Source organism: Chiroxiphia lanceolata, chromosome 18 (genome assembly GCF_009829145.1).
Source record: "Chiroxiphia lanceolata isolate bChiLan1 chromosome 18, bChiLan1.pri, whole genome shotgun sequence".
Lineage (NCBI taxonomy): Eukaryota > Metazoa > Chordata > Aves > Passeriformes > Pipridae > Chiroxiphia > Chiroxiphia lanceolata.
The window spans coordinates 6,187,068-6,213,786 of NC_045654.1; the positions used below are offsets into that span (position 1 = coordinate 6,187,068).

At 45.5% G+C, this 26,719-nt stretch overlaps 1 protein-coding gene across 6 annotated transcripts in view; it reads right to left on the reverse strand.

The window, feature by feature from the left end:
• Positions 1-3,294: 3,294 nt before the first annotated feature.
• HIC2 (HIC ZBTB transcriptional repressor 2) overlaps positions 3,295-26,719 on the reverse strand; it is a 71,151-nt gene continuing 47,726 nt past the window's right edge. For 3 of the 6 annotated variants that reach the window (XM_032706241.1, XM_032706244.1, XM_032706243.1), the window contains exons 2-3: positions 11,264-11,407; positions 3,295-5,114 (exon numbers count right to left, since the gene is read on the reverse strand). In XM_032706241.1, coding sequence (XP_032562132.1) covers positions 3,366-5,078 — 1,713 coding nt within the window. In that variant the 5' untranslated portion in view covers positions 5,079-5,114; positions 11,264-11,407 and the 3' untranslated portion in view covers positions 3,295-3,365. Of the gene's footprint in view, positions 5,115-6,781; positions 6,863-6,907; positions 6,997-11,263; positions 11,626-26,719 lie in introns of those variants that run through there. The other 3 variants (XM_032706242.1, XM_032706245.1, XM_032706246.1) reach the window with 3 other exon arrangements.

The following is a 26,719-nucleotide window of genomic DNA, read 5'->3' on the forward strand; positions in this document are numbered from 1 at the left end:
ATTCATTATTACTGTCACAATTTGGAAAATGTTGTTTATACTCAAATCTATGGAACACAACTTTACACAGCTATTTGAAAAAAGAACAAAATTTCCTTTTGTACAATACTCTTGCTGTACACAGACTTTATGTCATATTGTTTAAGTGCTGGGGAGGGGATAAAGCTTAAAAAAAAAAAAAAAAAAAAGACTCTCCGAAAAAATGTTTTTAAAAAATAGCATTGGGTCCTGAAACTTCAACGTGATTCTCAAGGCCTAAGAAACAAATGAAGAAGGGGCCTGGGTGGGGGGGAGAAGCTACATCACCCACACACATCTTGTAAAAATGGAATTAAGAGAGGGGGAGCAGGGGCTTTGTCTGCTGAGGAGCCTTGGGCTGCTCCCGGGCTCGGCTCCATCCTGTTGTCCCAAGGGTGGCTCCTGCCAGGCACCTGCCTGCACTGGGGCCACTGCAGGGCCACAAGGGAATGGGAAACCCGCATCCAAACCCCACAGCTGGGGACAGGGCTCATCCCTGGCAGTGCCCTTCTCTCTGAGGGAGCCCAACACTGTTTGGGAACTCCGGCCCTGCCGGGTCCTTGGGCAGGCGGCGCCCGGGGGAGCTCGGCCTTGGGGCTGCAGGGGCAGCAAAGGCAGGGTGGAAGTGCCGAGGAACTCATCTTGCACAGCTGTGCCTGGGCTCTGCTGAGACTTGCTTTGAGAAAAAGGTAGATGGCAAGGCCTTCCCTGTCCTCCCCAAAGACTATTTCGGGGACATTCTTGAGGGGGGTTGGCAAGGAATCGAGGAGAAAACAATTCAACATATATTCAAAATGTGGAAGTGCTAAAGACACTAAAACCTCACCTAACCCCCCCCCCAAAGAAAACAGTGCATCTCAGCACAATTAGAAAAAAACAAAAGTCCATGCTCCCCTCACACTCCAGGGCCTGCAGGCGCCCCGGAGCAGGCGGACAATGGCACTGGGAGAAGCTGGAGCGGGTGGAGAGGGGTGAGTGTTCCCTGTAACGTGACACCTGGCCAAGGCTCAGTGCCTTCGGGTTGTCTATTGCTTGGAGCCTGGATTCCAGTTTCCTATGTTCATTCAACTGACCCAAAAACTTCTCGTGGACTAGTCTACCTAAACAAAAAAAAAAAAAAAACCCCACAAAAAAACAAAAAACACACACCCAAAAACCCAAAAAACCCCACTAGAAAATGAAGCTTATATTTCTTTGTTTTAGTCAAACATGCTCACTTTTTTTCTTTTTTTTTTTTTTTCTTTTTTGGTCGAAACTTTAAAAAATTGTTTGTTTTTTTCTTTTTAAAAAAGACAAAACGTGAGGTTTGGTAAACCTTACGCATAGAGACTATACTGGTTTGAGTGGAAAAACAAAAACAAAAACCAACAAATGAAAAAAAAAAAACAAAACGCAAGTGTAAACCTTAGTCATTTCAGAAGGGATGATTCTACTGGCTGTGAATTTTTACCACCACAGTCACGGGAGGCTTGAAATAAGCCATAGCTTTCCACAAGGTCACGCCAACAAAGTCAAGGGGGCCAAGAATTGGTGGGCAACGTTCTCTGTCTTCTCTCCTAAACCAATAGCAGCTGTTGGCTGTGATGTCTTATGCAGATGTTGCAAGAACATTTTGTTTCTTTTTCTTTTCATTTTTTTCCTTTTTTTTTTTTTTTTTGTGTGCGTGTGTTAAATTGTCTAAAAGGGAGGATATGAAACACTTTGGTTTGCTTTTTCCTCCTCTCCCCCACCTTATTGCACTCTGGATTCTAGTAAATTATAGGCTGCTATGCCCTCACCCTCTGTCCTGCCAGGTGTTTACAGACTGACCCAGATGTGCTGGGGGAGTGGAAGATGAGGGGGACATTTTCCCCTCCCCATAATATCCAGATTCAATAAACAAAGCTGGAAAGGGCCCAAAAAGCTCAGAGAAGTTTTCTGCTTTTATCTAAAAGTGACTACAGACAGCCAAGAGACTGCGAGTTGAGCCAGTCCGAGCAGCCAGCACAGCCTCTGGCTCAATGTATATTTTGCTTTGTCTTTGGCCAAGCTTTGCTTTAACATTTCTCTAGTTGACTTTTGATGGAAGGACGGGGTGGTAAAAATCCCTTAACTTTAATTTAGCTTCTACTTTTATACATTTAATTACTTACAATAAAAGAAAAAAAATGCCTAATCTTTCACTAACCATCTTATTGTTCTCATGAATTCAAGAGGTAGCAAAGGTAACAAGTCTGTCCACACAGACTCGCTCTTTAGTGAGGGAGGAAAGCTAAAAACATACACACACACAAAAAATAAAATAAAAAATAATAAAAAAGTACCTATGGAACTTGTAGCAAGTCCAGCCTACATCAAACCCCCTCCCCACCCACCCACCCTAGAATTAACCTCAGACCTTCCAGTTCAAACATTCACATAAACGTTACAATGGTTTTTCCTTTAATAAAACAAGTACCTCTAAGCAAAGAATATTCATACGAAACTACTAGAAAAGTAAAGACGACCCCCTGCTCACTGAAAGAAATTCCCAGGGCATACAGTCCCTGTTCAGTCATGGGTAAGGCAAAAGAGGTTTGTGTGTTTTGTGGAGAAGGTGGCACGTGGTTACATGTGCCAAGGATAAAGATCAAAAGCAAAAGAGGGAGGGATGGTGAAGGAGGCTTCACCATTTAAGTTAAATACTTGGGCTGGTGCAGCCTGGGGAGCTTCTCTCCCCACCAGCCCAGCCCAGGGCATGAGGGGTGGGCTCTGTCTCTGCTACGGCTTTCCCACAGCCTCTGAAGGGGCTGCCAACCCTGTGAGATGGTCCACAGACACAGCTTCTGCACTGCTGAATGCAATGCTATGTTATTTCACAGCTACTTAGGCCACTGAAAAGGTGTACTTTATTTTCTTTTTAATGGCAAGAAATACCCCTACCGAGTTTGGTTTTAAGATAGGAGGTGAGGTGACAGTAACACAAAGGAAAGAGGCAGGGAGGGGGGAGCCAGCGGAGGCCAAAAGTTCCCCAAGGTCCCCCTACCTGCTCCAGATAATTATCATGGCAATGAAGTCGAAGTGTGCAAAAAGAAGTGGCATTTCTTGCCAGATCATCAGGATTTGGAGGGAGACTTGAACTAATTGCATCAGCTTGGCTGTGGACCTTTCTTTTTTTAAAAAAAGGAAAAAAAGGAACTTTTTTTTTTTTTAAATGTTAAAGCTACATTTGTTTAGGCCTCCCATGACTGAACAGAGTATGGGGAGCTGCCCCCTTTTTTGTCTGGTTTTTTTTTTTCTTTTTTTCTTTTTTTTTTCTTTTAAGCAGCAAGTCTACAGAAAGGTAAATCACTGCGGATGGGCTCGAAGCTCATTCTGGAGTCTTTGGCTTATGTGGGAGAGGTATGCATTCGCAGGTGGCTGATCAGATTGCGCTGCTGGGTGAATTTCCCACCACACAGTTGACATTCGTAAGGTTTTTCTCCTGAGTGGACACGCATATGCTCTGTTAGTCGGTACTGCCGGGTAAAGCGCATCCCACATTCCTCGCAGGCAAAGGGCTTGAGCCCCAAGTGGCTGCGCATGTGCCGTGTCATGGTGCCCCGCTGCGTGAACATCTTGCCGCAGATGTTGCAAGGGAAGGGCCGCGTCAGCCAGTGAGTCTTCTCGTGCTGCCGCAGCGTGGCCGGATCCTTGTAGCTCTTCTCACACACTGAGCACTTGAAGGGCCGGGACTCCGCAGCGTAGGATTGATTGGGGTTGGACAAATCCTCGGCTTCATCCTTGCTGCCGTACGTGCCTTCCTCCTTGATGTAAAGGTCTTCCTCGGTGTGCGTTTCCACGTGGGCGTTGAGCTGCTCCGAGCTCGGGAAGCCTTTGCCGCAGGGGATACAGACGTACAGGTTGTCACCGTAGGCCACTGGCTCGAACCCCTCCTGCCGGTAGACGTAGTTGGCACTGGTATGGCCGCCGCTCTCGCTCTCGCTCTGGCCGCTGTCGTCACTGTTCTCCTTACCATTTTCCACCTCCTCCTTACAGGGGTAGGGCAGGTCTGCACCGTAGGCCCCGGCCAGACTCCTCTCCACAGACTTGGACAAGGGCCCCAGCAGGATACCGTTGGGCAGCCCTTCGCCCTCGTCCCTGTCTTTGCTCCCCTCCTTCCGGTCAAAGGCGTTGTCTTTCTTGATCCACTCCTTCTTGCGGGACGAGTGCCGGAGGCCCTTGCGCTGGCTGCCCTCGGTCAGGGCGTGGTGGCACTCCTCGCTCAGATCCATCTCCATGGGGTCGCTGCTGTCCGCCATGCTGTGGGGGGCTCCGACCCCCGACTCGTCGAACGATGAGGCACTGTTGGCTGCAGGGGCTGAGGCAGATTGGGGAGAGCCGTGCTGGCTTTCGCTGTGCTGCGTGTCATCGTGGGAGGCTGCCACAGGGAGCGATGGGCTTTTCTTGGACAGGTCGAGGCCGAGCTCCTGGTCACCGGTGCTCCCGTTCGCGCTGCCGCCCCCACCGCCGTTCTTGCTGGCTCCCCTGCTTAAGGAGTGACAGTTCTCTTGGTTGGAGCTGCTGATGAAGACCTCGTCGTCAGAGAGCTTTCCCTTTGACAGCTCCTTTGAGTGCGAGCCCTTCAACCCCTCGTTTGACCCTGAATAGCGAGCTTGGATGACTGAAGCAGTGGAAAGTCTTTGACTCCTGGCAGATCTCCCGACACCAAGGCCACCGGCCTTGCCAGCAAAGGACTTGCCGTTCCGCTTCAGCTTCTTTCTGCAGAGAGCTGCCAGGTCGTGCAGTTGGAGGTAGCTTGCTGCGGTGAGGAGAGCGTTAAAGTTCTGTTCACCTGGCTGGTCAGTCGTTAAGAGCTTACCAGTATAAATAAAGTCCAAGATCTGCCGGAACACGGTGGGGTTCACCATGTCCGTGTCTAAGTTTATCAGGTTGTCATGCAGGACAAGGGATTTGAAATACATGCTGCTGGCTGCCAGGATGTTCTTATGGGCACGAAACAGGGCATTTTCTACCACAATGATCACATCACAGAGGAAACCTTTGGCTCGTTGCTGGTTCAGCTGCAGTAGCAGTTGTTTGGCATGATTTGGCAGTTCCATCTCCACCTTCTCTTCCTCTCACCTTCACCTTACCACCTGCAAAACAGGAGGATGAGAGGTGTGAACCTGCTCTTTCCACTCAAACAGGTTACATTTACTAGACTGGTTTAACATGGTGCAGTCTGTGTTAGGCTTGACTCTTGACTCTGACTAAGGAGATCTGAGTACAGTGAGCCCTGCAAGCTGTGATCCTGCTTGGAATACAGACAGAAGTATCTCTCGTGCTAAGATTTGATTCAAGTCTTTCAAAAATCAGATTTGTAATTATCTGTTTCCAAAAGCAGCAGTTGCTGGCTGGAACTACTATTCAAAAGGCACCAGCATGAAAGCAATGGTTAGGAATGGGGGAAAGCTGATCCCTCTCCTGACAATTTTGAAGGGAGGATGAGGAGCAAGAAAAAGAGGAAGAGAAAAGAAACATCTACTTCACTGTCATTTGCATATCTGAGCATGTAAAATAATTAGCATAAGCTGCAGCTTCTCTGCTTTAACATGTAGTTTGTTTCTTGGCTCTTACATGTTGAAAACTTATAACACCCAGCTGCTCTGGGATTGAGAAAAATGACATGTAGCAACTAAATCCATTGAAGATGGAATTAATCACACTGAGGTGTGAATGGGAAGTCTCCTTAAGAGTATGAAAAGCTGCTTTAAAAACCACCCCCCTGGCAATGTCCATATCCCAATCCATTGACATGAAGGGCTAGAATCAACCCTCAACTGGCTGAAATTCAGGATGCTGAGCTAGCTAAGTGCCACCAAATGTCTTCACAAATCTGACACAGTTTTCTTAAGCTGATTTTGTTCTTTCTTTAGTTTTGAAGGAATTTTTTAAAACTGAAAACATCATATCTCACAGTCTTTCTACCCTGAAATACTGGAAAGAGAGGAAAATAGTGGTTGCCTTCATGTATGTATTCCACAAACAGTAGTCATGTTGCATTTTAGGTTAGATGTTTATATTGGTTTTCCCAGTAGTATGGATTGTAGGAAACACCTTGCTTGAGGCGTATCAGAACCAACTGCAATTGTACATTTGGGAGATATCACAATACCTAAATGCCAGAATTTAAATCTGGGTCTGCATTCAGGGATCCAAGACCAATTTAAGATTTTTTTTTTCTTGATTTTTTTTTTGTTTGCAAGTGCCAACTGCTTCTTGTAATGGACATTTATCTGTTAAAGTTGGTTCAAAATTGTTTCTGAGGTTCAAATGTAGGAATTAAATACCAAACATACAATAGCCGCATTTAGCCTTCCACTTCCCTTCCCAATTCATCATATTATTTGAAGCATTTCTCCTACTGAAGGAGGAGGTCATAAGTACAGAGAAATGAAGAGCTTAAATTTTCTCATAAAATCATCATCAGTTAATGTTTTTATTGTCTGTGAGACCCATTAACACATTCTGTCCAATCAGAGTTCAAATGATGAAGCATCAGACTGCATTATCTTCCCTTGTGCCAAGCATATATACACAAGAAATAAAGAGTGATGCTGTCAGTGTTAAAAACTACTTCCCTCAAACCTGATTCTTACTAACTGATGATAAAAATAAAGATTTCATTATCAGAAAGGTGGTAAATTTACATCATCCTTTTCTGCGCAACAAAAAGATTTTGCCTTATGAAAAAAGCTATCAAAAAGTAAACAAATGCAATTTTCCCTCCAGTGTTGTTGCCTGACTACCCTGATATTTTTACCAACAGATCTGCCAAGCAGGTGCCTCACTTCTTCCTCAGGACACAGCTCTTCCCTTGGTTTGCTGGTCAGTCTGGTACTTGCTTATGCTTTTGGTAGAATTTTGTGGCTCTTGAGTGCAGCTGCACCTAATTCAGCATCCACACAGATCCCTCTGGCTCGTCCCCCTGACCCACGGCTAAAAAGGCTGCTCTGCTTTCCTGCTCTATATTGTTTCAGCAACGGATGGGAACCCAAGACGACCTTGGTGGATTCCCCACTGTGCCTTTGTGCCACAAGTGCTGTTCCCAGAGGTCGCTGGCTTTAGCAAGGGTGGCAGCCAAAAGGAGGAAATCCCGGCTTGCCGTGCTGCTTGTCTCCATCTATAGTGTTTCTGTCCTAGAAAGTCACCCTGCAGCATCACAAAAACGTGACAGGACAGGGATTACCAACACTGAGCACTGCTGAGCACTTCAAAAACAAGTTTTGATGTAATTAGTTACATCAGAGCTGCAGCACGCAGGCAGCGTGGCTGGGTCTGGTGGCTTGCTTCCAGAATTGCTGATTAAGAGGAAGAAGCAACAAGAGAGGCACCAAATACCCACTTTTATCTAACCAGGCCAGTAAAAGCCCTTACTCCTGGGTCACTGAGATACATGGATAGGGAAGGACAGGCTTGCAACAAAACACAGCATTCCCTCTGTATAAATGCATCCTGCTCAGGATAGGCAGAGACAGCCTGGTGCTACACTCTTTCACTACAAACATAACGGGGCTTTTTCATGCATGTAACACACAAAATCCCTGGATATGATTTTTAAGTGTTCCATAAAGGACAAATATGGGAAAGGAAGGGATGGGAAAGGAAGAGAAACAGCACAGCCAATATTTTTTGCCTAAACAAGCTAATAAAATATAAAATTTAAAAAAGGAGTATGTTACTCAAGTAAAAGTGATCTTATTTCCCATTCATGTGGCACTTGAAGCAGAGGCCTAGAAATCTCTGTATATGAGTTGTCTAAGCCTTTGCAAAGAGTCAAGGCCCACTGCAGCTACTAATGCAAAATATTTTTAGAGTTGTACTTCTTTTTTTTCTTGTTCTTTCTTTCTGTCTTAAATGATATTGAAACCAGGTAATGAGCCTGCAGGGAAAGCCCTGGAATCAGGTAGAACTGTAATTCTGCTTTTTACTGACCTTCATGAGGAAGATAATGTTATTATTAAGCTTCAGTATGTTCTGCAGCATAAAAATTAGCATAGTACAACTTGTTTAAATTACCTCTATTTATCTCACATGCCAAATCTTACAGAACTATTCATGTTCAGTAGGACATAGGTAAGAGATAGCTTATTACCTTTAGTAGATTTTAAAAGCAGTGGTCAGGTGTAAGCACTGTAACACTGCTTACCAAATTTGAATTGGTTAGCTGAAGGCTAACATGGGTTTAGCAACCCCAACAAAATGAATGTAATGAAACAAGGCAGCAAAGCCTTCAGCCAAGCTTAGAGCACCATGTTTAAACTTCTGTCAGAATTGCCCACCAGGACAGCAATATGGCTCAGGGAACACTCCTTTGACTCACATCCCTTTGCTGACAAAAGCTTGACAGCAACCTGCCTTGTGCATCTTGTGCAGTCCTGAACAAAAACAAATCATTCCAGATATTTTCCAGAGCTGACCACTCACAAACCTTCCTTAGCACTGATGCATTTCAGAGGTGGAGGAAGAGAGGTGTGTTGGAAAAGGTGTTAGCAAAAGACAAGCAGGCATTATTCCTTAACTTATGGCGTTCCCAGGATCTCACTTCTAGCTGAAAGCATGGGACCAAGGACAACTCCGAGTTTAAATCCCATATAAAAGTTGGCAGATCTGCCCAAACAAATGGCAGGTGCAGCCCTTACAAAGGCCTTACTATCCATGAGTTTGCAGAGACTGTCTCTTAAGAAACCCTTACCTTTGAATAACATCACCACAACCCCCAAAGCGCTGAAAAATCACAGTGGGTTTATGTTTCTTGTATCTCAGTATCATTTTTAATAACCCTTCCTTTCCTGTTTCCTGCAAAAAGACAGATAAGACATACTCCCAGCTAAGAGGAGCCCTGGCTCACAAAAGGCTTAGATGCATTTCTAGTAAATAAACCAAACCCCAGACCTCAAGAATAGATAGATGATCTCACTGGGGCCCCAGTTTTTAATCACTGAATGTGGTGTGCAGAATTTCACTCCTTGCATTTAAAACATGATCACAGAAGGCTCTGGACAAAGAGCATCAGTGATGGTCTTTTCCCACATTCAGGTTGGTTCCTTGGCATTCAAGACACAGTTTTCAGAGCAGTGAACCTGCTCAAATACTGCCGTGCAAGGAGGGAATGAAGCAAGACTGAGGCTCTCCACTACCTCCACCATACCCATGACACTGAGACACAGCACATGCAAAGACATGAGAGATACAGGGCACAAACCACAGAATGCAGTGACGCTGCAAGCAGATGCCACACAGCAAACAAAGCTTGGCAAGCTGAGCACCGGCAGCGTCTTCCTAAGCAATGCTGCCCCAGGAGCTGGGTACCTGCGGGCTGCTGTGCCCAGCCTGGGGCACTCTGGCACCCTGAGGGCAGGAAGGTTGTGCAGAACACACAGGCTGCTCCAGGAGCCGTGCTGCTCTCACTACACAGCGGGGAAAATTTAAATTTCTCTCAATTTTCACAAAGATTCTGGACATCACAGAAAATTAATTTGCTAAAGTAGAGGAGAAGAGAAATCGCTTCGCCCCTTTAAACAGTATAAAATCTACATATTCACTACAGATTTGATTCTCTTTAATATCACTAAATCTCCTCCTAAAAGTAATTGCTGAATGAATGGTAAATGTGTTATCTTAGCAACATCTGCCAGGAGATGCTATTTGATTTCATCTCTGAGTTATAGATTGCAGCACATGAATATTGTTTACCTTTTAAGCAGCAACACCAGTGAAGCAAAGAATCAATCAAAAACAGATCTAAGGAACCACTCATTTCACGTAGAGGATTTGTGGATGGATGAGAAGGCTAGACACCGAGCACCTGAGCAGTGAACTAACAGTACTGCAGATAAAAACCAACAAACAGATTAGATGTGATATAGCAAATTAGATGCTGTTAAAGCGTCAGCCTACTGTGCATGTTATAACAGACCTAGGAAAAGGTAGTGGCCTGCTTCCTTAGTTCTCCACCTTCCCAAGCAGTTGTGCTGCACTGAGCAGACACTGCAGTGGTGAGCATGGGGAAGAACAAGACAGAATTAAATCCACTGTTTCCTACATTGCTCTCTCCCACCAATTTCTGACATTAAAAATGCTGTGTCCGGCTGCTCCTGGAACTGGGTGAAACTGAAACCAGTGACTTCTGCACCCTTCAGTTCCGGACAAACCAACTTCTTTTGAGCACTTGACGACCCCACTGGAAAGAGACTTTCCTGTTCCTCACTGGCCCATCTGATCTTCCTCTCCCCACATCCCAACAGAACCTATTTCCAGGACTGTCCCGAGGTATCAGTGAAGTGGGTGGTTTGGCCACTAACCTGCCCCCCTGGAGCTGCAGTTGGCAGGTCATTAGCCCATGACTTTTAAAGGTATTCACGTTCCAGAAGGGCAGAAGCACAGGGAGTAATGCTTGGAACTGTGTTAGCCCAAATGTGTCCCTATCCCCAGCCCCTGCGAGCAGACAGACAACAGAATTCAGAAGCAGAAGCAAGAACATGCATTTTCATCATTGGCAGTGGAGCAGCAAAAGCTCTGTGAACTGGGCTTAAGCAGAAAACAGGATGCAGCACCCTTGTTTTTCTCACACAAATATTTTGAACTTCAAAATAGCTTAGACCAACATGTCAAGTGACCCGGGGACACGGCTGCAGAGCCGGGGAGGGGAGAGAAAGCAACATGCAGGACAGAGCAGGATGTGCAGCTGATTTTGCAGGTGTGAACATGGAAAGGAGAAGGAAAATGGAGGGTAATTTTGCAGAGGATGCCACATCACCAAACTTAAAGTGGCCCTGCTTTAGTTCATTACATTCCAATTAGTGCCAGGCAGAACTGCCCTCCCGGCTCCCTGAGGCAGCTCCCGCAGCTCCAGCTTTGCTCGTGGACACAAGCACCTGTTTGGTACCTCTGTGTGGCAGCATTTGGTACGTGGGCAATACCTGCTCAACTGCTACCAGCTCCTGGCCCAAAAAGGAGAGAAGAAGAAGAGTCAGACGATTTCCCAGTCCCTTCTCTCATGTTCTAGAATAACAAGGAGAGCCTGACGTGGCTAAGCCCTTCTCTACTGCATGGCAAACTTCCCAGGGAAGGGGGGTCTCCATGAGTGGAAAGGGTAGGGGCCCTGCGTGCATGAAGGCACTAACATTAGGAGAGCAAAGTGATTTCCAGTCAGTGCAAGGCTGCAGCAAAGCAGGAACACCTTGCTACACAAGCTGAGACTACGAGCAGTAGAATGCAGATTAACCACTTGGTTGCCGCTTACCATGCCAGGTACATTGGGCTAAAGGCACCTCCATCCAGTGCTGCCCGACGTGCCAGGTACATCCCATGATGTTCCATTGAAATCACAACAGGCCATCAATAGAACGTGGCTGCACGGATGCAGAATGGAGAACCAGCAGGGACGCTGTTAAATGCAATTAAAAAACTGCAATCAAAATTGAAACGTACATTTTAAAACGGCCACCTGCCTTAAATATGTAACTACCAGAACAACCTCCCCTCCACCCATCTCCCCACAACTGCTGAACTGCAACGGCAGCAGAGCAGGAGGACTCTGCAAGTTTCTTTTTGACTCTGGTCGCCTCCACTCAGGACTCCCAATGTTACTGAGCTTCAGGGGGACCAGTCCATATGTAGCCAAACCCAGCAGATTCCAGGATGTCTGCACCAGCTTCATTATGCCCAGAAATTCAGGCAACTAAATATCATCACCATTTAGAAATGCCTCTATGACAGGAACAGCCTGGTGCCAGAGCTTCGTGGTCTCATTCCCACACAGTACAGGCAACAGAAGAAATTCTTAAATGCTGATCCTCTGTGTTGTCCCCATTTCCCTGTGCCCCTTCCCAAGCTTAGAGATGTTATGGCATTGAGCCAGGCTGGATACTTTGGTGCAAGATGGGAGAAGAAGATACTGTATACCCTCTCCTATTTATAATCATAATTATTCACTGATAATTTAATCTACGTTCTTAGAGACTGGAGATCAAGTTGATTCCTGCTGAACTGCAGCTTGTACGAGAGTCGCAAAACTTAAGACCTAAAATTCCACCCTCCCATGCCCAAAGGAAAAAGCAACATCATCTTTTCCACGTCAGGGAAAGGCACATCTCACAGACACCCTAAGTTTGAGAAGCTGATTGTATCTTCTGCAGTGTGTATCCTCCTTCCCACAGAGTTCCCGTAATCAGCTCCAGCAGGATTATCATGGAGGGCAGTCTGAGGGTAGATGCTAAGCACGGGTCCCTCTCTACAAGTGATGAAACTGCTCCAGTGAAACCCATCAAACAAAACCCCCAAAAAACAGTACAGAAAAAAGCCTGCAGCCTGGCAGGGATTTAACGTAGGTTTTTAGACCCTCAGAGTGAAGTAAAACATCTGCATAGCTCTTTTCACATTGATGGCTGCATGTCTCCAGCTGTGCTGCTGAAGACAGAAATCTTACATTTAAAGAGTGAGAAGAATATTGATTATCAACCTTAAAGATAAAAGGCCAAATGAAAAAGACCTACAATAATTAATGTAGTTGGATGAGAGACAACATAAAGGAGGACACTGGCCCGGGAAACAGAAACTGTCCTCATGAAAAGGACACTGAATATAAGGAGAGAGGTCGTTCTTCCTGGACATCTGCTGGGCTGGGCTCGGCTCAGGCCCAGGTCAGTGTTCCCACCATTCCCACCTGCATACTTATCCCCACAGTTCTGTAACTAAATCCCTGTCACACTGAACTAACAGGTCTTTTGTATTCAGATCACCCTGTTTTGACTGCTATAGACTGAAGATTTTCAAATCTTGTCAATACAATGAAGAAGTGAAATGTAAGCAACTGTTTGCTTACTGACCTGGGCTGTGCTGAGCCAAGAGCATTTGCTGAACTAGTCTGAACAGCCCAGTGCCAGCATGAACAGGCCAACCCACATTTAACTACCCTGCAGCTTTAAGCATAAACGGGCCAGAGCCCCAGGGATTCGGAGCTCCCCCTCCCCAGAAGATCACACTCTGCACTGCATAGGAGCAACATACTTCTGGCTGCATCTGCCAGCATCACAACTCTGCAAAACCCTCAGCAATACCAGCAGCACCCAGTTTAACAAAGGCTGAATGCTGCATAAAGGTACGTCTTGAACAGCAGCTCAAATGCAGATTTTTTTGCTTCTGTGAAGCAAGAGCTCTTCTCCATGGTTGTATTTCCCCTCTAGGGCAGAGATTAGCAGAGAACTGCTTAAACCAAAGGTGTTTCCTACTGTTAGAACATCCCACTGCAGTCAGAAATGAAGCTTCCTGCCAATTCCTAAACAGAGCACTTGTATATTATACATTTATTTTCACTGCTGACATGAAGGAGCCTAAGATTACCCAAACCTCTAGTGGGAGGAGAAGAGGAGAGGCACCGACATTGCAGATCTTGTCAGGCAGAGCCAGGCACTAAAAATTCCTGCATATCTGCAGAGCACAGTTGATCTCAGGAACACAGCAGTGGCACAAAACAAATAAAAGCTTCAGAAGCTTGTGACCAGCTAATGACCAGCAACAGCCACTGGGCTCTTCTGCAGTCCTGCAACAACCCAGCAAGCTCCGTTTCAGTTGTACCTGCACTGCAAGTAGTAAAGGCAGCTCCGATGTCCAGTGCTAATCTATTTTATTTATTTATTTACTCCTTATTGCACTAGAATACCCACAGATTGAGTGGAGCAGCTCAGCCCACACAGGAGGAAGGATTTTTCCACCCATCCACCAGTTAAGACCCCTTTGGTATGCAAACTTTCTGCTTCCCAGCTACCTTAGAGCCTTGATGTACAGAATTGTCCCTTTACAATGCAAGAACTTAGGACATGACTAAAGGATTGTTGCTACCTCCCAGATAATCCTACAGAGTGTTAGGCTTGGGCCCTGTCCTTCAGTAAGGTAGGGCAGTTGGCACGGGGTGGCAGCCTCACGCTGAGCATTGCTCTGGGGGCACACACAGCACGGAGAGAAGGAGGAATGTCCAATGACCCTTCTCCAGCCCACACTGTCCTACAGCACCCTCAGGGTTGCAGCACTTTAGGGCTCTGAGTCACCACAGGTACAAGCTGATAGCAGGTTGTGAAATGCAGTGGTACTGGAGCAAATGCACGACCCTTTCCACTGTCCCTGCAGCTGGGCAGGGATCTCCTGGACAGGGATGAAGCAGGAGCTGGGACCATCCACTGTGACTCAGGCTCCTTAGTTACATGAATTGTTAGAGCAAACAAAGCCTCAGAGTACTGGGAGAAATGAGAGAGGATTTTCTTGTGTGGACTCAGCAAACTTTTCTGCAGAGAGAAGCAATCTGCACAGGAGCACCTGCATCCGGAGTGCTAATACCACCAACTTGCAAGAGTTAACACTGAGGGGTGCAGGGTTAGTAACCATCTTGGACCAAAATGGCATCTCTCTCACCATATGCCTGGCTCCCATCCTGCCAGCTTTATCCTGCAGCCCTCACAACAGTGGTGCAGGGCTGCTCATACCTCGGGTGTGTTTGGCCAGCCCTCCCTGCCAGAGAGCTCAGCTCAGGGGACTACAGCCCCAGGCACATTATGAAAGGCAGCCCAGCAAGGTCATGGGGTGTTGAAAACTTTGCTACAGTCCAAAGCACAGGATCTTCCTCCTTTCCTTCCCTACACACTATTCTTGTCAAGGTCAAGGATTTTCTGGCAGTTCTCAAAACACACAAATTATAGGCTTTTGTCATGAATTAAGACTTGAAACATCTCTTCATTTTAAAGAAGGGGAAGGGGAGGAGCAAGACAGAGGGGAAGGTACTTTAGGCCAAGATTTGGTTTTGAAAAGGGGATTGGAAGCCTATGTATGTGCTTTACCCTGTAATCTGAAAGCTCCTCAGGACAGGACCCCTAGAAGCATTTTACACTGAACCATGTACACATCCCAGAGCAAGAGAACCAGCAGCTCCCTGCATCCGTTCCAGTCTGCTCAGCTTCTCCTAAATCAACACTGCCAGAAGGCAAGACAGCACTATAACAAATTAGCACCACTCACAATTTGTTGGAGTTGCTGTTCCATTGTTTGTTTATTTAAAACACGCGCAAGAACACACACACAAACCTCCCGAGCCTGCTCTCTGCTGCCATCCCCCAAACTCCAGATCTGCAGTCTCAGAGAGGCGAGCAAAGGCTGTGGATTAAACCATGCAGAGCAACAGCCACTGCACTGGGACTCCTGCTTGGGTTTTGCTCTTTTGCTACGAGCAAAACAAAGAATGCCCACACTGTGCCAACCTGGAACATACAGTGTCAACTCCTGATTTCAGCACCTGACTAGGGATGTGTTGCTAAGAAAAAGAAAGAGCCCCAGGCTTGAAAGGACCCAGCGCTAATAAAACTCTTAGTGCTAATGCTATTTATGAACATCCAAGGGATAATCTGCACCCCTTATCAGCCCACAAGATTATAAGATCTTTAAAATAGAAAACATGTCTTACTTCATAAAGCACTGTAAGAGTTTACAAAGCACAATATTAGTGGTAATAAATAATTGTCAGAGTCGGGCACAGAGGCGGCTGTAAAACCTGAGGCACCATCGCCATTCCCATTTCATCCTGAGCCCTGGGCAGTAACACTGGACATTGACTGGCTGTGCTGACTTGGTCCACTCAGGCACCAATCTGTTGTTATTTTAAGAGATCATCTGGGAAATGTGCTATGCTTATGCTCACACTGGAGAATTAATGTTTTATCACGAGGTGATCACGACGAGGGTGATTTAAAGAGCTGTAGTAGATTCTTATCCTTCCACTAAACATAGTTAATTGCCAGCATGTGTCAGTGTGCCAGCAGTGATTCCTTCACAGAGCATTTCTATCTGTAGGCACTTATCACACACAGGGAACCCCTTCACCAGAGCACCTGCTCACCAAATTACATCATACAGCACATAGAGACACCTTCTCTTTAATTTTCTTGGCAATAAGCTCTGGGCTGCTGCAGACATAGTTTAGAGGACAGTAAAGTCAGCATATCCACTCAAACCCTTACATGCTTTCATTCAGTTATTTCTTTCATTGTAGAGATTTTTTTTTCTGGCTTAAAAATGCTCCAAATGTTTGCATTTTCTGGCTGCTGTATCATGTGCTGACAGATAACAGTGTCACCCAAAGCATCTCTGCTCACCTGGGTTGAGCATGGCTTTGGTTTCTGGACAGGTGAACACCAGATACCACAGTTACCTCCACCAGTCTAAAACAGTTAAGAAAACTACAAGATTTTATACTCAGATTGAGACCTTTGCATGGAATTCTTTTAGTGCCAAACATTTACAATGTTATTCTTCAGATAACCCACGATTATCAGATGTTTAAATACTCAAGCTTAACTATTTAAAAAACTACTCACTTTACATTTGTCACCTAAGGACATTACAAGGCCATTTGTGCATTTTTTTTCCTGTCAGGAAAAAAAAAGCCCTCAAGAGCAAAGCAGACTGCACAACCCTCCTTCTTTCAGCATTATTAAAACCATCTCATTGGTAATTATTCTTCTCAAGATGGGTGTGGGGGAGTGAAAATCTGGAGCAGATTCTATTTTCGAAGATAACCTTGGGAACAACAGGAGGTACCAGAGAAAACAGGCATGAGGGGTGAGTTGTGACAGTACTGAAACCAGCAGGAGACCAGGTGTACCAGGTGTCTGTGCCAGAGCAGCTCTGAGAACACAAATGTGACCACACCTCCTGAGAGATTTAGGCTTGGCTGGCAGGTTTCAGAGGCACTCAGAATTCACAGAGACAATTCACATATTTAAAAGCTTGAGCAAGAGTTAAAAAAAACAACAAACAAAACCAACAAAACAACAAACCCACACTAAAAGGTTATTTTAAAAGTTTGCTGGATCACTTCCCACAGAGCTCTCCCCTCTCAGCAAGGAAAGCTGTTAAAGAAAAAAAAACAACCAACAAAAACCCAAACAGAACCAAAACATAAAACCCAATACAGCCAGAGAGGCTGAAACCTCTCTAACACAGATGAAACAACACAGCAGTTTTATAGAATCAGCATCTGGCCCAAGGAGTAATACATGTACAAACTACTGCTAGCAGCCACAACAAACATTGATACCACTCCTTGGAGTGGAAGGAAAAAGTAAAATTCTTCCATCCTTACCACTTCCAGCAGAGCCCTCTCATATGACAGCACCAAGAGGCACCCAGGGGATGCAGACAATACGTTCAGCATTTGGACTAAAGCCTCCCTCTTGGCACGGTGCATTCCCAAACACCTGTATCCAGTATCCAGCTGCTTCCAGCCCCTGCCCCGTGGCAGCTCATTATTCAGCCACATGCAGTTCTGTCACGGAGAGGGGCTCCATAAATTGTGGCATTGTTATGCCACAGTGCAGGTGCTTGAAAACACAGATCCTGAGGCTCATCAGCCACATCAGACAGAGGGATGTTCTGATGCCATCCAGCTTTCTCTGACCACCACATCAGCCCAGCCAGGGTTAATCTATTCCTTTCTCCGGGCATTTTCTTGGCAGGGACCTCACTCAAAGAGTATATTTTAACAGCAGGAAAACCACCTTAAAATCCCAAACCAAACAAGTCAACTCTTGTAAAGAACCTGAATAAGTGGCATCCTTCTTATCCCAAGATATCCTCCATCGCAGATGCTGACATGGCTTTCACACACCTTTTTTCTCTGTTACCTCATGTAAGAAGCCTGACAATAATCCCAAATCCCTAGACCCTTCCGGGAGCAGACACAGACCCATCCCACACAATCAAAGTCTTATAACAGGGTATGTAATGTAAAAGCTCGTTTAATCTTGTGCAGGCAAGAAATAGCAGGGACCTGCCCGTAGAAAAATTAAAAAGTATATAGTAATTCATCAAATTGATTTAATAGAGTCAGCTGCATGTGCAAAAGCTGACTCCAGCAGAGACAGTCCCAGTAGTGTGCATTTGCTTACAAATAGGCAAGGGGCTTTGGCACAGCCACTGAATCCTTTGGAAAAGTTGGTTTTGACGTGTTGGAAAAGGACTTGGATTTTTCAGCTGCTCCCTAAGCAGGAGGCAATTCAGAGAACACACCCAGGACCTGCAGCAGACACCACTTTAAAATTTGTCTTCATTATGTTCTAATTTTCTCACAATTTTCTATTATTTGCAACAGCCAGAAAAAAAAGCACAGATGAAATGTTTCACGTTTCTAAAAACAGAGGAAAGGTCAGGAAAGCACCGTTACACATCATTTGTTCTTTCTCTAGCAGTAGTCAGAGTCAAGAGCCCTGGCCCAGGCTCTACTACTCACATTTTCCCTGTTATTCTTGAGCCAACAACCCAAATATAGATGTCAGGTTTGGTGGGTTTCAAAACCAAAGGTGTGCTACAAGGGGGATTATTGTGGGGTTTTTTAAAGACAGTTATTCATAACAAATAGTGAAATTGCTGAGAAAATAAATTCAGCTTTGCCATCTTGCAAATGTAACTTCTTCCCCCCAGATCCTACTGGGTCACTGAGAGACAGGCAAAGCTTCAGACAGGACTAATACCTGTTTGTGCTGAAACTTGCTGAGGTGCCCAAAAATGACCGATGAATTTAGGTCTTTCAGTGGGATGAATGGCACAGTAGAAATTCTTAGTCATACAAGCTTTCTTCATAATTCGTATGATTTCTTCCCTCTATGATACATATTTTTTATTATTTGTGTAAAACTTTCATTATAAAAGACAAAAGTATGGTTATTAGAGGATATGTAAAGTACATCAGAACAACAGAAAGGAGTTGCAACTCTGATCGCCTCTCACGTGAAAGACTGGTTGGTTACTGCAATCCACTTTTTCTTTAACTAAATTTTTGTTTCCTGGGAAGTGTGAGAAGGCTTTTTTGTTCATTTGGTTTTTAACTGATCATATTATTTAAAGGATTTAGTGAGGAATCTAAAAATCTGTGAAAGGGTTTGTTGGAAGGGGATTAGAAAGAGAAGAGTCCTGTAAAAACAACCGCAACCACTCCAGTCACAGGGTGTGTTCCTGTGCTGCACACAGAACCATAGAATCATTTAGGCTGGAGAAGACCTTTAGGATCGAGTCCAGCCATCAACCCAGCACTGCCAAGTCCACCACTAAACCGTGTCCCCAGGTGCCACATCTACGCATCCTTTGAATACCTCCAGGGATGGCCATTCCACCCCTTCCTTGGGCAGCCTGCTCCAATGCTTGATGACCCTTTCCACCAAGAATTTTCCCTAACTTCCCCAACCTACACCTTCCCTGGTGCAACCTGAGGCCATTTCCTCTTATCCTACTTCTTGTTACTCCAGAGAAGAGGCCGACTCCCCTTGGGTACAGCCTCCTTTCAATCTTGTTGACCCTCACACAGTCGGCCTTGGCCCATCGATCCAGCCTGTCCAGACCCCTCTGCAGAGCCTTCCTGCCCTCCAGCAGATCAACACTCCCACCCAACCTGATGCCATCTGTCACCTTACTGAGGGTGCCCTCGATGCCCCTGCCCAGATCTCTGATAAAGACACACAGGCTGAGGCCTTCTTGCCTCCCCACGAGGGAAACAAATCCAAAAGATCTGGCATAAAAGGCCTGGAAGACACTGCTCTCAGACACAGAGTGGGGAGGTGCTGGGAAGCAAAGCAGTGGCTGAAATTAGATGGAAATAACAACAACATTCACAGAAGTTCCCCTTGGATACACGTCAGCGTGTGGGAATGATGGATTAAGACTAAGTATTTGCATTTCCCAGTCAGATGCCAAGATAGCAGAGCTGGCACACTAAAGTGTTGTGGTGTTCCTTGAAGGGAGTCTCCTGCCACCAACACTGCCTGTGTGCAGAGCTCTTCTGCTTGCAGGTATCTCTCTCTCTAATAATGTAGGTGTTTTGAATTTTTTAAAATGTGATCTAGGTTAGTGCTTATAAAAGTAAAGCATTAACAACTACAGCATAGCACAGGCAGCTAGGCAAGCTCTTCTGGCAGATCCCTGCCAACACAATCAACCCCAAATTAACTTGTGCTGTGCTCCCACCCACACACGGCAAGCAGGTAGTGCCATGGTGCCAACTGCTTCAGTCAGCATGTAAGAGCAGAGTGCCATGTTATTACCTCCTCTTCTAAAGGCCACAGTAGAGCATTTTGATCTCTGCATTCAATAGACACCTGAACTATTACAGCACAGGGCTGAATCCTCAGGCAGACGTGGCTTTTAAAATAAGATGTAGCACTTCTGCATCGTTGCCCTCCACAACAGATTTCAGTGCTTTTATGCTGCTCTTTTTCAAGGCCAGCACTGACACTGCCAATGATACATTATTTCCCATTAATTTCCCAGCTGGAAAAAAAAATCCCCAAACAAACCACAGAGAAATAGAGCCATCATTACAAAGCATGAGGCATCATGATCTGTTTTAGGGCATCCAAGTCAGGGCCACAACCAAAAGGGTCAGGTCTTGCCCTCTTCCTGCATCAGCCCTGTTCTGGCTCAGCCTCTTGGTCTTCAGGGGCAGCACAACAGAGCAGGCGGCAAAGCACAGCCAAGGATCAGGAACACTCTCCAACAAAGCTGGCTGTAAAGCCAAATCCCCAGTGTCAGAGGTCACAGCAGCAACGGAGGATTGTGCTTCAACCTCCAAAACATCCTCCAGTATCCAGGGAGGCTGCTGGCAATAGGTGAAAGATGGTGGTAAGACAGAGGAACAATGAGGAAAAAGTTCTCGGAATTGTTTCTGGCACTGCCTGGTGCACACCCAGTGAGGAGGTGGAGCAGAGCACCACCGGGACCAGGAGGAGGCTTCTCTCCCACAGAGGGACAAACAGAAGGGAATGTTCCTGCCTGCATTTCGGCCTGAAATTCTCCTCTCCAACACCCCAGTTTCCATAGTCAGCATAGATCAATGCCTAACTACACAAGATACTTCCACTTTGTAATGATCTTCATTTCTACATGTTTAATTGTTGTTGACTTCCTCCCTTGGAACTTTGTAACAGCCCAGCAAGAATGACAGTTTAGAGGTTCTCCCAAAAGTCCCCCAAATGCATCAGGAACTGGAATCTGCTGCAGGGCTGTGGTACGTTGTCTCAGCAGATTCAGTGGGTAACGAGGTCTTCTGAAACAAAGTGTAATAAGTGTTTCTGCCTGGACTTGCCAGAAGCCCTTAATGCAAACAGAACTGCAGGAAAATTAGGGTGGACTCTAGTGGCTGCCTCCCCCTCGGGGTTTTGGGGGTTTTGTTGGTTTTTTTTTTCCTTCAATCCTGATGAAATGCATTACAGTTGCATTTAAACTGAGGTTGTGATTTAAATTTTCCAAAGCAGGCAGGGCAGGTTTGAAAGCCTGATATATCAGAATGTGTGTGTGCTTCCTGAAGAACCAGGGTGGTTGCAGAGCCTTCCCCAAAGGGTGCCTGGTTGGTCCCCTCACCCCTTGGCATGCTTTGCTGTCACACAGGCCACTGGAATCCTGGCAAGTTGAGCAGACTCCTTACAGCCAAGCAGCCCCACATTCAAACATGCCAGTACTTTCCTTGAAGGTATTTACAGTTTACTTTTTAGTGCTACTTTTAAGTTCAAAGGGTCTAGTAAAGCCCCATTAAGCCATTTACATCAAACTGGTTAGTTAATTATCCTGTTGCAGGCTTTAAATTAGCAATTTATAACCCCTTCCCTGGAGATGCCAGTATTTGGAAACAACTCAGCCAGGACATTTTGCAGGGTGCAGTTAAGGAACAAAAAAAGCCCCCTAAACCATACCACTAACCACCACCCCCCAAAAAAAGAAAACAAAACCAAAAAACCCCCAAACCAAAAAAACCTCACCCAAACAACCCAGAATAAATCTCTTCAGTTTTCTATTGGAAATCTGTTAACTCTGGGAGAATCTAGTAGGGACAGGGGTGGGAGAGAGCCCACCATTACCAGTTAGCAGGGATACCTTTGGCTGTGCAGCAAATCGTGGTGACGTGCAGAGGGACAAAGCCAGCCTGGGACGCACTACAGCCAGATGGGGAGGATGTTCAACCTTTACAAGATGTTCTGCTTCTTAGTAGCATAATCAAAGGTATTTTTACATTCACATTTACGAAAATGTGTCTGCCCACATGGGAGGAGAACAATTTGAGGCTTTAGGTCTGGTCAAACTGCACACCAGCACACAGGTTCTAAAGAGGACGTGGGTTTTGGTGAGCACCTCTGCTTACCCAGGCAGTGAGGAGGCTCTTCCTGCATGCAGCCATCCTTCAGGTTAGGGGTTAAAAGATCCATTTTTATATCCCCTTGCCATAAGGGTCAATGACCCCATGAGCCAGGTGAGGTTGGAGCTGAGGGGGCTCCATGCCCAGGATCTTCTCCCCTGCCCAAAACCTTTAATTTCTGAGAAGGAGAATCTGTTGACCCCTCAGGGACTGGTTATTCCAGTCCACCCCACTCTAAATGCAGAGCTGTTACAGAAGAGAATAACCCCTTCCCCCTAAATGCTAAACTGCCCAAACTAACCAGGTCTTAGAGTAAAACATTCCTCTCCTCCCTCTTCCTTATTTCCACCAGCCATTACATTAGTTCTACGAACAACTGGCATACTGGATGTTTACTGGCAAACATTATTTAAAATAAAGATGGGAGGAAAAAACTGTCCAGTTGCTACTATTTTTACAATCTGTCAGGTATAGGAGAAATCTCAGCCCCAATCCTGGAAGCTGTCCCAAACCAACAGGCACTTAACACCTCACCAAGAGCAGGAATCCATGGAAAGAAGGGCCATGTGGAACAAGACCAAGGCAAACTAGGAGATTTCACATTAACATCAAAAAAAAAGCACATGAAGTTTGAGAGAAAAATTCCATTCTACTTGAAAGACAAGACAGACAGATGGAATCAAGTCATATGACAGACCCTGCCATTTTTTGGCCTTCATCTTAATACATCCTCTTTTCAATGGCAAAAAAAAAATTATCTTCTGCCAAACAAGTGTCAGATTTACTTAAAAAGAGAGATAAAAATCTAAGCAAGTTATTTTCTTTATACTATGCAACCATGAGATTTATTTTGCTTGCTTCTTGCTACAGAGAGTAGCTGTTTCACAACAATTTTTAGGACAGGACAGATGGGAAGAAGAGAGGGAAAAGACACTCAGATTTCAAACTGAAGGGACAAAATATTTTGTTCAAAATTTGTAAGATGGTGTGACTTTTATGTGATTTACTGCTCCAAATTGCAAGACAGAGGCCATATAATAAAAATACAGGTAAACACAACATAAAATCTAAATTATCTAAAGGACTGAAAAACCCAACCCCACACATAGATGACATTCCCCGAATTCTCTGCCCTTTCTTGGGAGCAGTTACACCCAAACCATCACTCAGACCAGAAGCTGTTCTCTTCTGCTAATCACTCTGGAATCACACACTAAGGTAAAAAAAGTTCAAATGCAAATGCCAGCCTGGCCTTTTAAACAGCCCAGTGCTAAGGGGCCACAGGACTGCACAATATTAGGAAATTATAAAGTAATGTGAAACTGGGGAGAAAAAAGAAAGCGAAGCCCTCCTGTGGATAAAACAAGAGTCCTTCCTGCTCCACCCAAAACCCCTCCATTTCCAAGGCATGCAATACCCAGGCCCGTGCCTAGAACAGGTGTGTCTCCTTAAATACCTCCCATGTCACACTTGTGTCTCATGGATACGGTCCTGCGGGATTATATTAGTACCAGTGCATACCAGCTGGAGCTGCCCCCGGCGGGATCCTGTAACTCCTGGCTCGGGGGGAGCAGCTCTCCAGCCTGCGGCCCCTCGGCCACATGACTCGGGGACACGCAGCGACCCCGCGGCTGCCCCGCAGTTGTGCTCCGGGGGCTGAACCAGCCCAGGCACCAGCGAGAGACCTCCCCCGAGCGCGGGAAGGGGGCACTGCCAGCAGAAAGTGAACGGAGCGCTCCAAGGATTCTTTTCTTTCCCTCCTCTGCACTTACTACCACCAAATCCTGATTTACGCCAAATAGACACGCTGAAAACCACGGTAAAAAAACAATGCAAGGCTAAGAGAGCAAAGCCCACCCAGCCATTCCCAAGCAGAAAATGCTGACAGGGCACTTGGCAGGTATGGCTAAAGCAGGATGAAGGAAGGACAAAGGAGAGCGAGCCTCATTCATCTCCAAGTCAGTGCAGAAAGAGACACCCCTTGGCAATTCCAGCCTAATTCATCACTGAGCCCTGGAGGATGCATACCTTGGAGGATGCTTGCTACTGGCCTGAGCACCTCAAAGTGCTAATAAGAAAATTCTTATGGCAGCAAACACATTAGTGACATTTTTTTGTGTCATCTCTTCATGACTGGCACAGATAGTACAAAGAAAAGAGCTACTTGGTGTGAGCTATAGCTTTGCATCCCAATACAAAGGTATTCTTCAGCATGAAGAACTGCCCCAATGCCACCCTTGTCATGAAAGGCATCTCGTAGTACAGGTCAGGGAGCTGGGGTACTGATGGACAGGGAGCTGGGGCACTGATGGACATGAGAAGCTGCTGAGCAGCACACATGGGCTCTGAGGTGGAGCACCACAGGGCCCTGTGGGATCTCCTCTCTTACTCCTCCTTAGTAGCACAGGTGCCTTCATTTTCCAGAGAACAATTCTCGCAACAGGTCTTAGGAGAGTACGAGTGAGAATTCATGCACCAATCTTGATGAAAAGTCTCATTTATGAGGAATCTACCACAGCCATAAGTTATTCCATTAGTTAATTAATTCAGATTTCCAAGTTTGAGCTCACATCAGGTTTATCTGCTCATCCCTACAGAAAATAGCTCCAGGCATCACAATCAGCCATTGGGGGTGAAGGCAGTGCCAAGCTAAAGTTCTTCTTAAGTGGTGTAGGTAGAACTTCTTCAGCCCACCTCTGCTTTATAACCCCTTGAGGGCTGGGTGACACAGAGGGTTCAGTGAACCCAACTCATCAGTCCAGTGCAAGCTGGAAGCAAAAGGAAATTCTCACATACTCCACATACTCTACATCCCAGCCATCTGTTCATCTCACTGGCCATTTCTGTTCAAATAAATCCAGAATAAGGCCATTCCATCATACTTCATTCTCAAACAAATGAGCAGGACCTCAAAGACCCCAAATCCATCTACCCCTACAAACAAATCCTTCTTACTACTGATATTTCTCATTTTCAGGAGGTCTCAAGTCCATAGCCATAAAAATCAGCATTAACTGCCCGGTGAACTCTTAGTCTTTAGCCAACTATTTCTTAGGCTGTGTCCTTGATTACCAGGCAAACATCTGTTGCAAATGCCAGCCCATTTCTCAGACACCAGGAGTTTAAATGTTGAACAGCCTCCCATAACCAAGATTTAGCATCTTTACCTTTCCTTTACTCTTTGCCAGCCACAGTGTCAGTGACCTTTGGCCAGTGGGCAGCCAGGCTGGGGAGAGCACTGGGCTTCACACATCTGTCCTGAGATCTTACAATACAGACTGTCCCCTCCTTCTCAGGCAACTTGAAACCAAGTCACCAGAGCAGGTCTGTGTCCCCAGCAGACAAAGGGAGGCCCAGCTGTATTTCATAACTGTGCCACATACAGAATTAGGCACTTCCAAGAACCTTGATACTTAGTGACACACCTACTGCAGAAGCCATTTGTAAAAATCCCCACATTTAGTACAGGAGTGCAATCATTCGCTTCCATTTTTCCCCACAAGGAAAAATTGTTCAGACTTTGGGTAAACCAGGCCTTCTTATGAGCAACCTCTCTGCATCCCCAGGGCTGTGTGTTCCCCTGGGCAGACAGCAGCACATGCAGTTTCTTTGAAGCCTCCGAAAGGCTGAATTTCTAGGTCAGAGCCAAACAAACCAACCCATTTCAGTGGGAGTAGCTGAGAACAGAGCTGTCCACGTGCCTCTGTACAGGCCTCCATCCAAATGCTCAACTCCCACTCCTGTCAGTACTTGCAAGCCTTTAATCCAACGGAGGTTCTTCACCAACCTCCAGCTATTTCATGACGTGCCTGTCTTGGGGCAAAAAATCCTAGAGAGTGTCCCCATAAATCAAACACATTCGTTATATAATTGAAGAAGTTTTATGGGGGAAAATGGCAGAAATCCTACTGTCATTAAGAAGAAAATTAGTGATCTAGTGCATAGCAGTGATTAGCCAGATAGCTACCTTTTTTTATTGAGGAACCAGACTCATAATTAAGGTGTTTTTTCTTAAAATAATATATAAATAAACTATTGGAAAGTTTTACACAACTTTAACCAGTGGAATTTCAGAGTTCAAATAAATTACTAGCTATTTCACTGTTGGACTGTCTGTCTCTAAGGCCATAATTAATTTTAATGTTCAAAGTTGCAGTGCCAAACATGTGGGCCAGGAGTAAAATAAGGAAAACCTCTTTTAGGCCTCTTTTGCATTTTCTATCAACAATACAGAAGACAGTAAAATAGGAGGCCAGGTGCACTTATGCTCAGAGATACCTTCAGTCTCACACACCTTGAGATGTATGTAAAACATGACAAATTCAAAATTCTCTTGCCCCCATTTTGGGGGAGGGCAACGGAGATGAGAGAGAGGAAGGGGAGGGAAAAAAGGAGACCAACTGTCACGTGAATGACTTCATATATGAACACACAGAAGGAGTTCCCTTAGCTGTGGATCACATCATAGCAAATACAGGGAAAGCCGTGGCAATGCCATGCCAGCAGCTAAATGTGCTGTTATTTATTTATTTATTTATT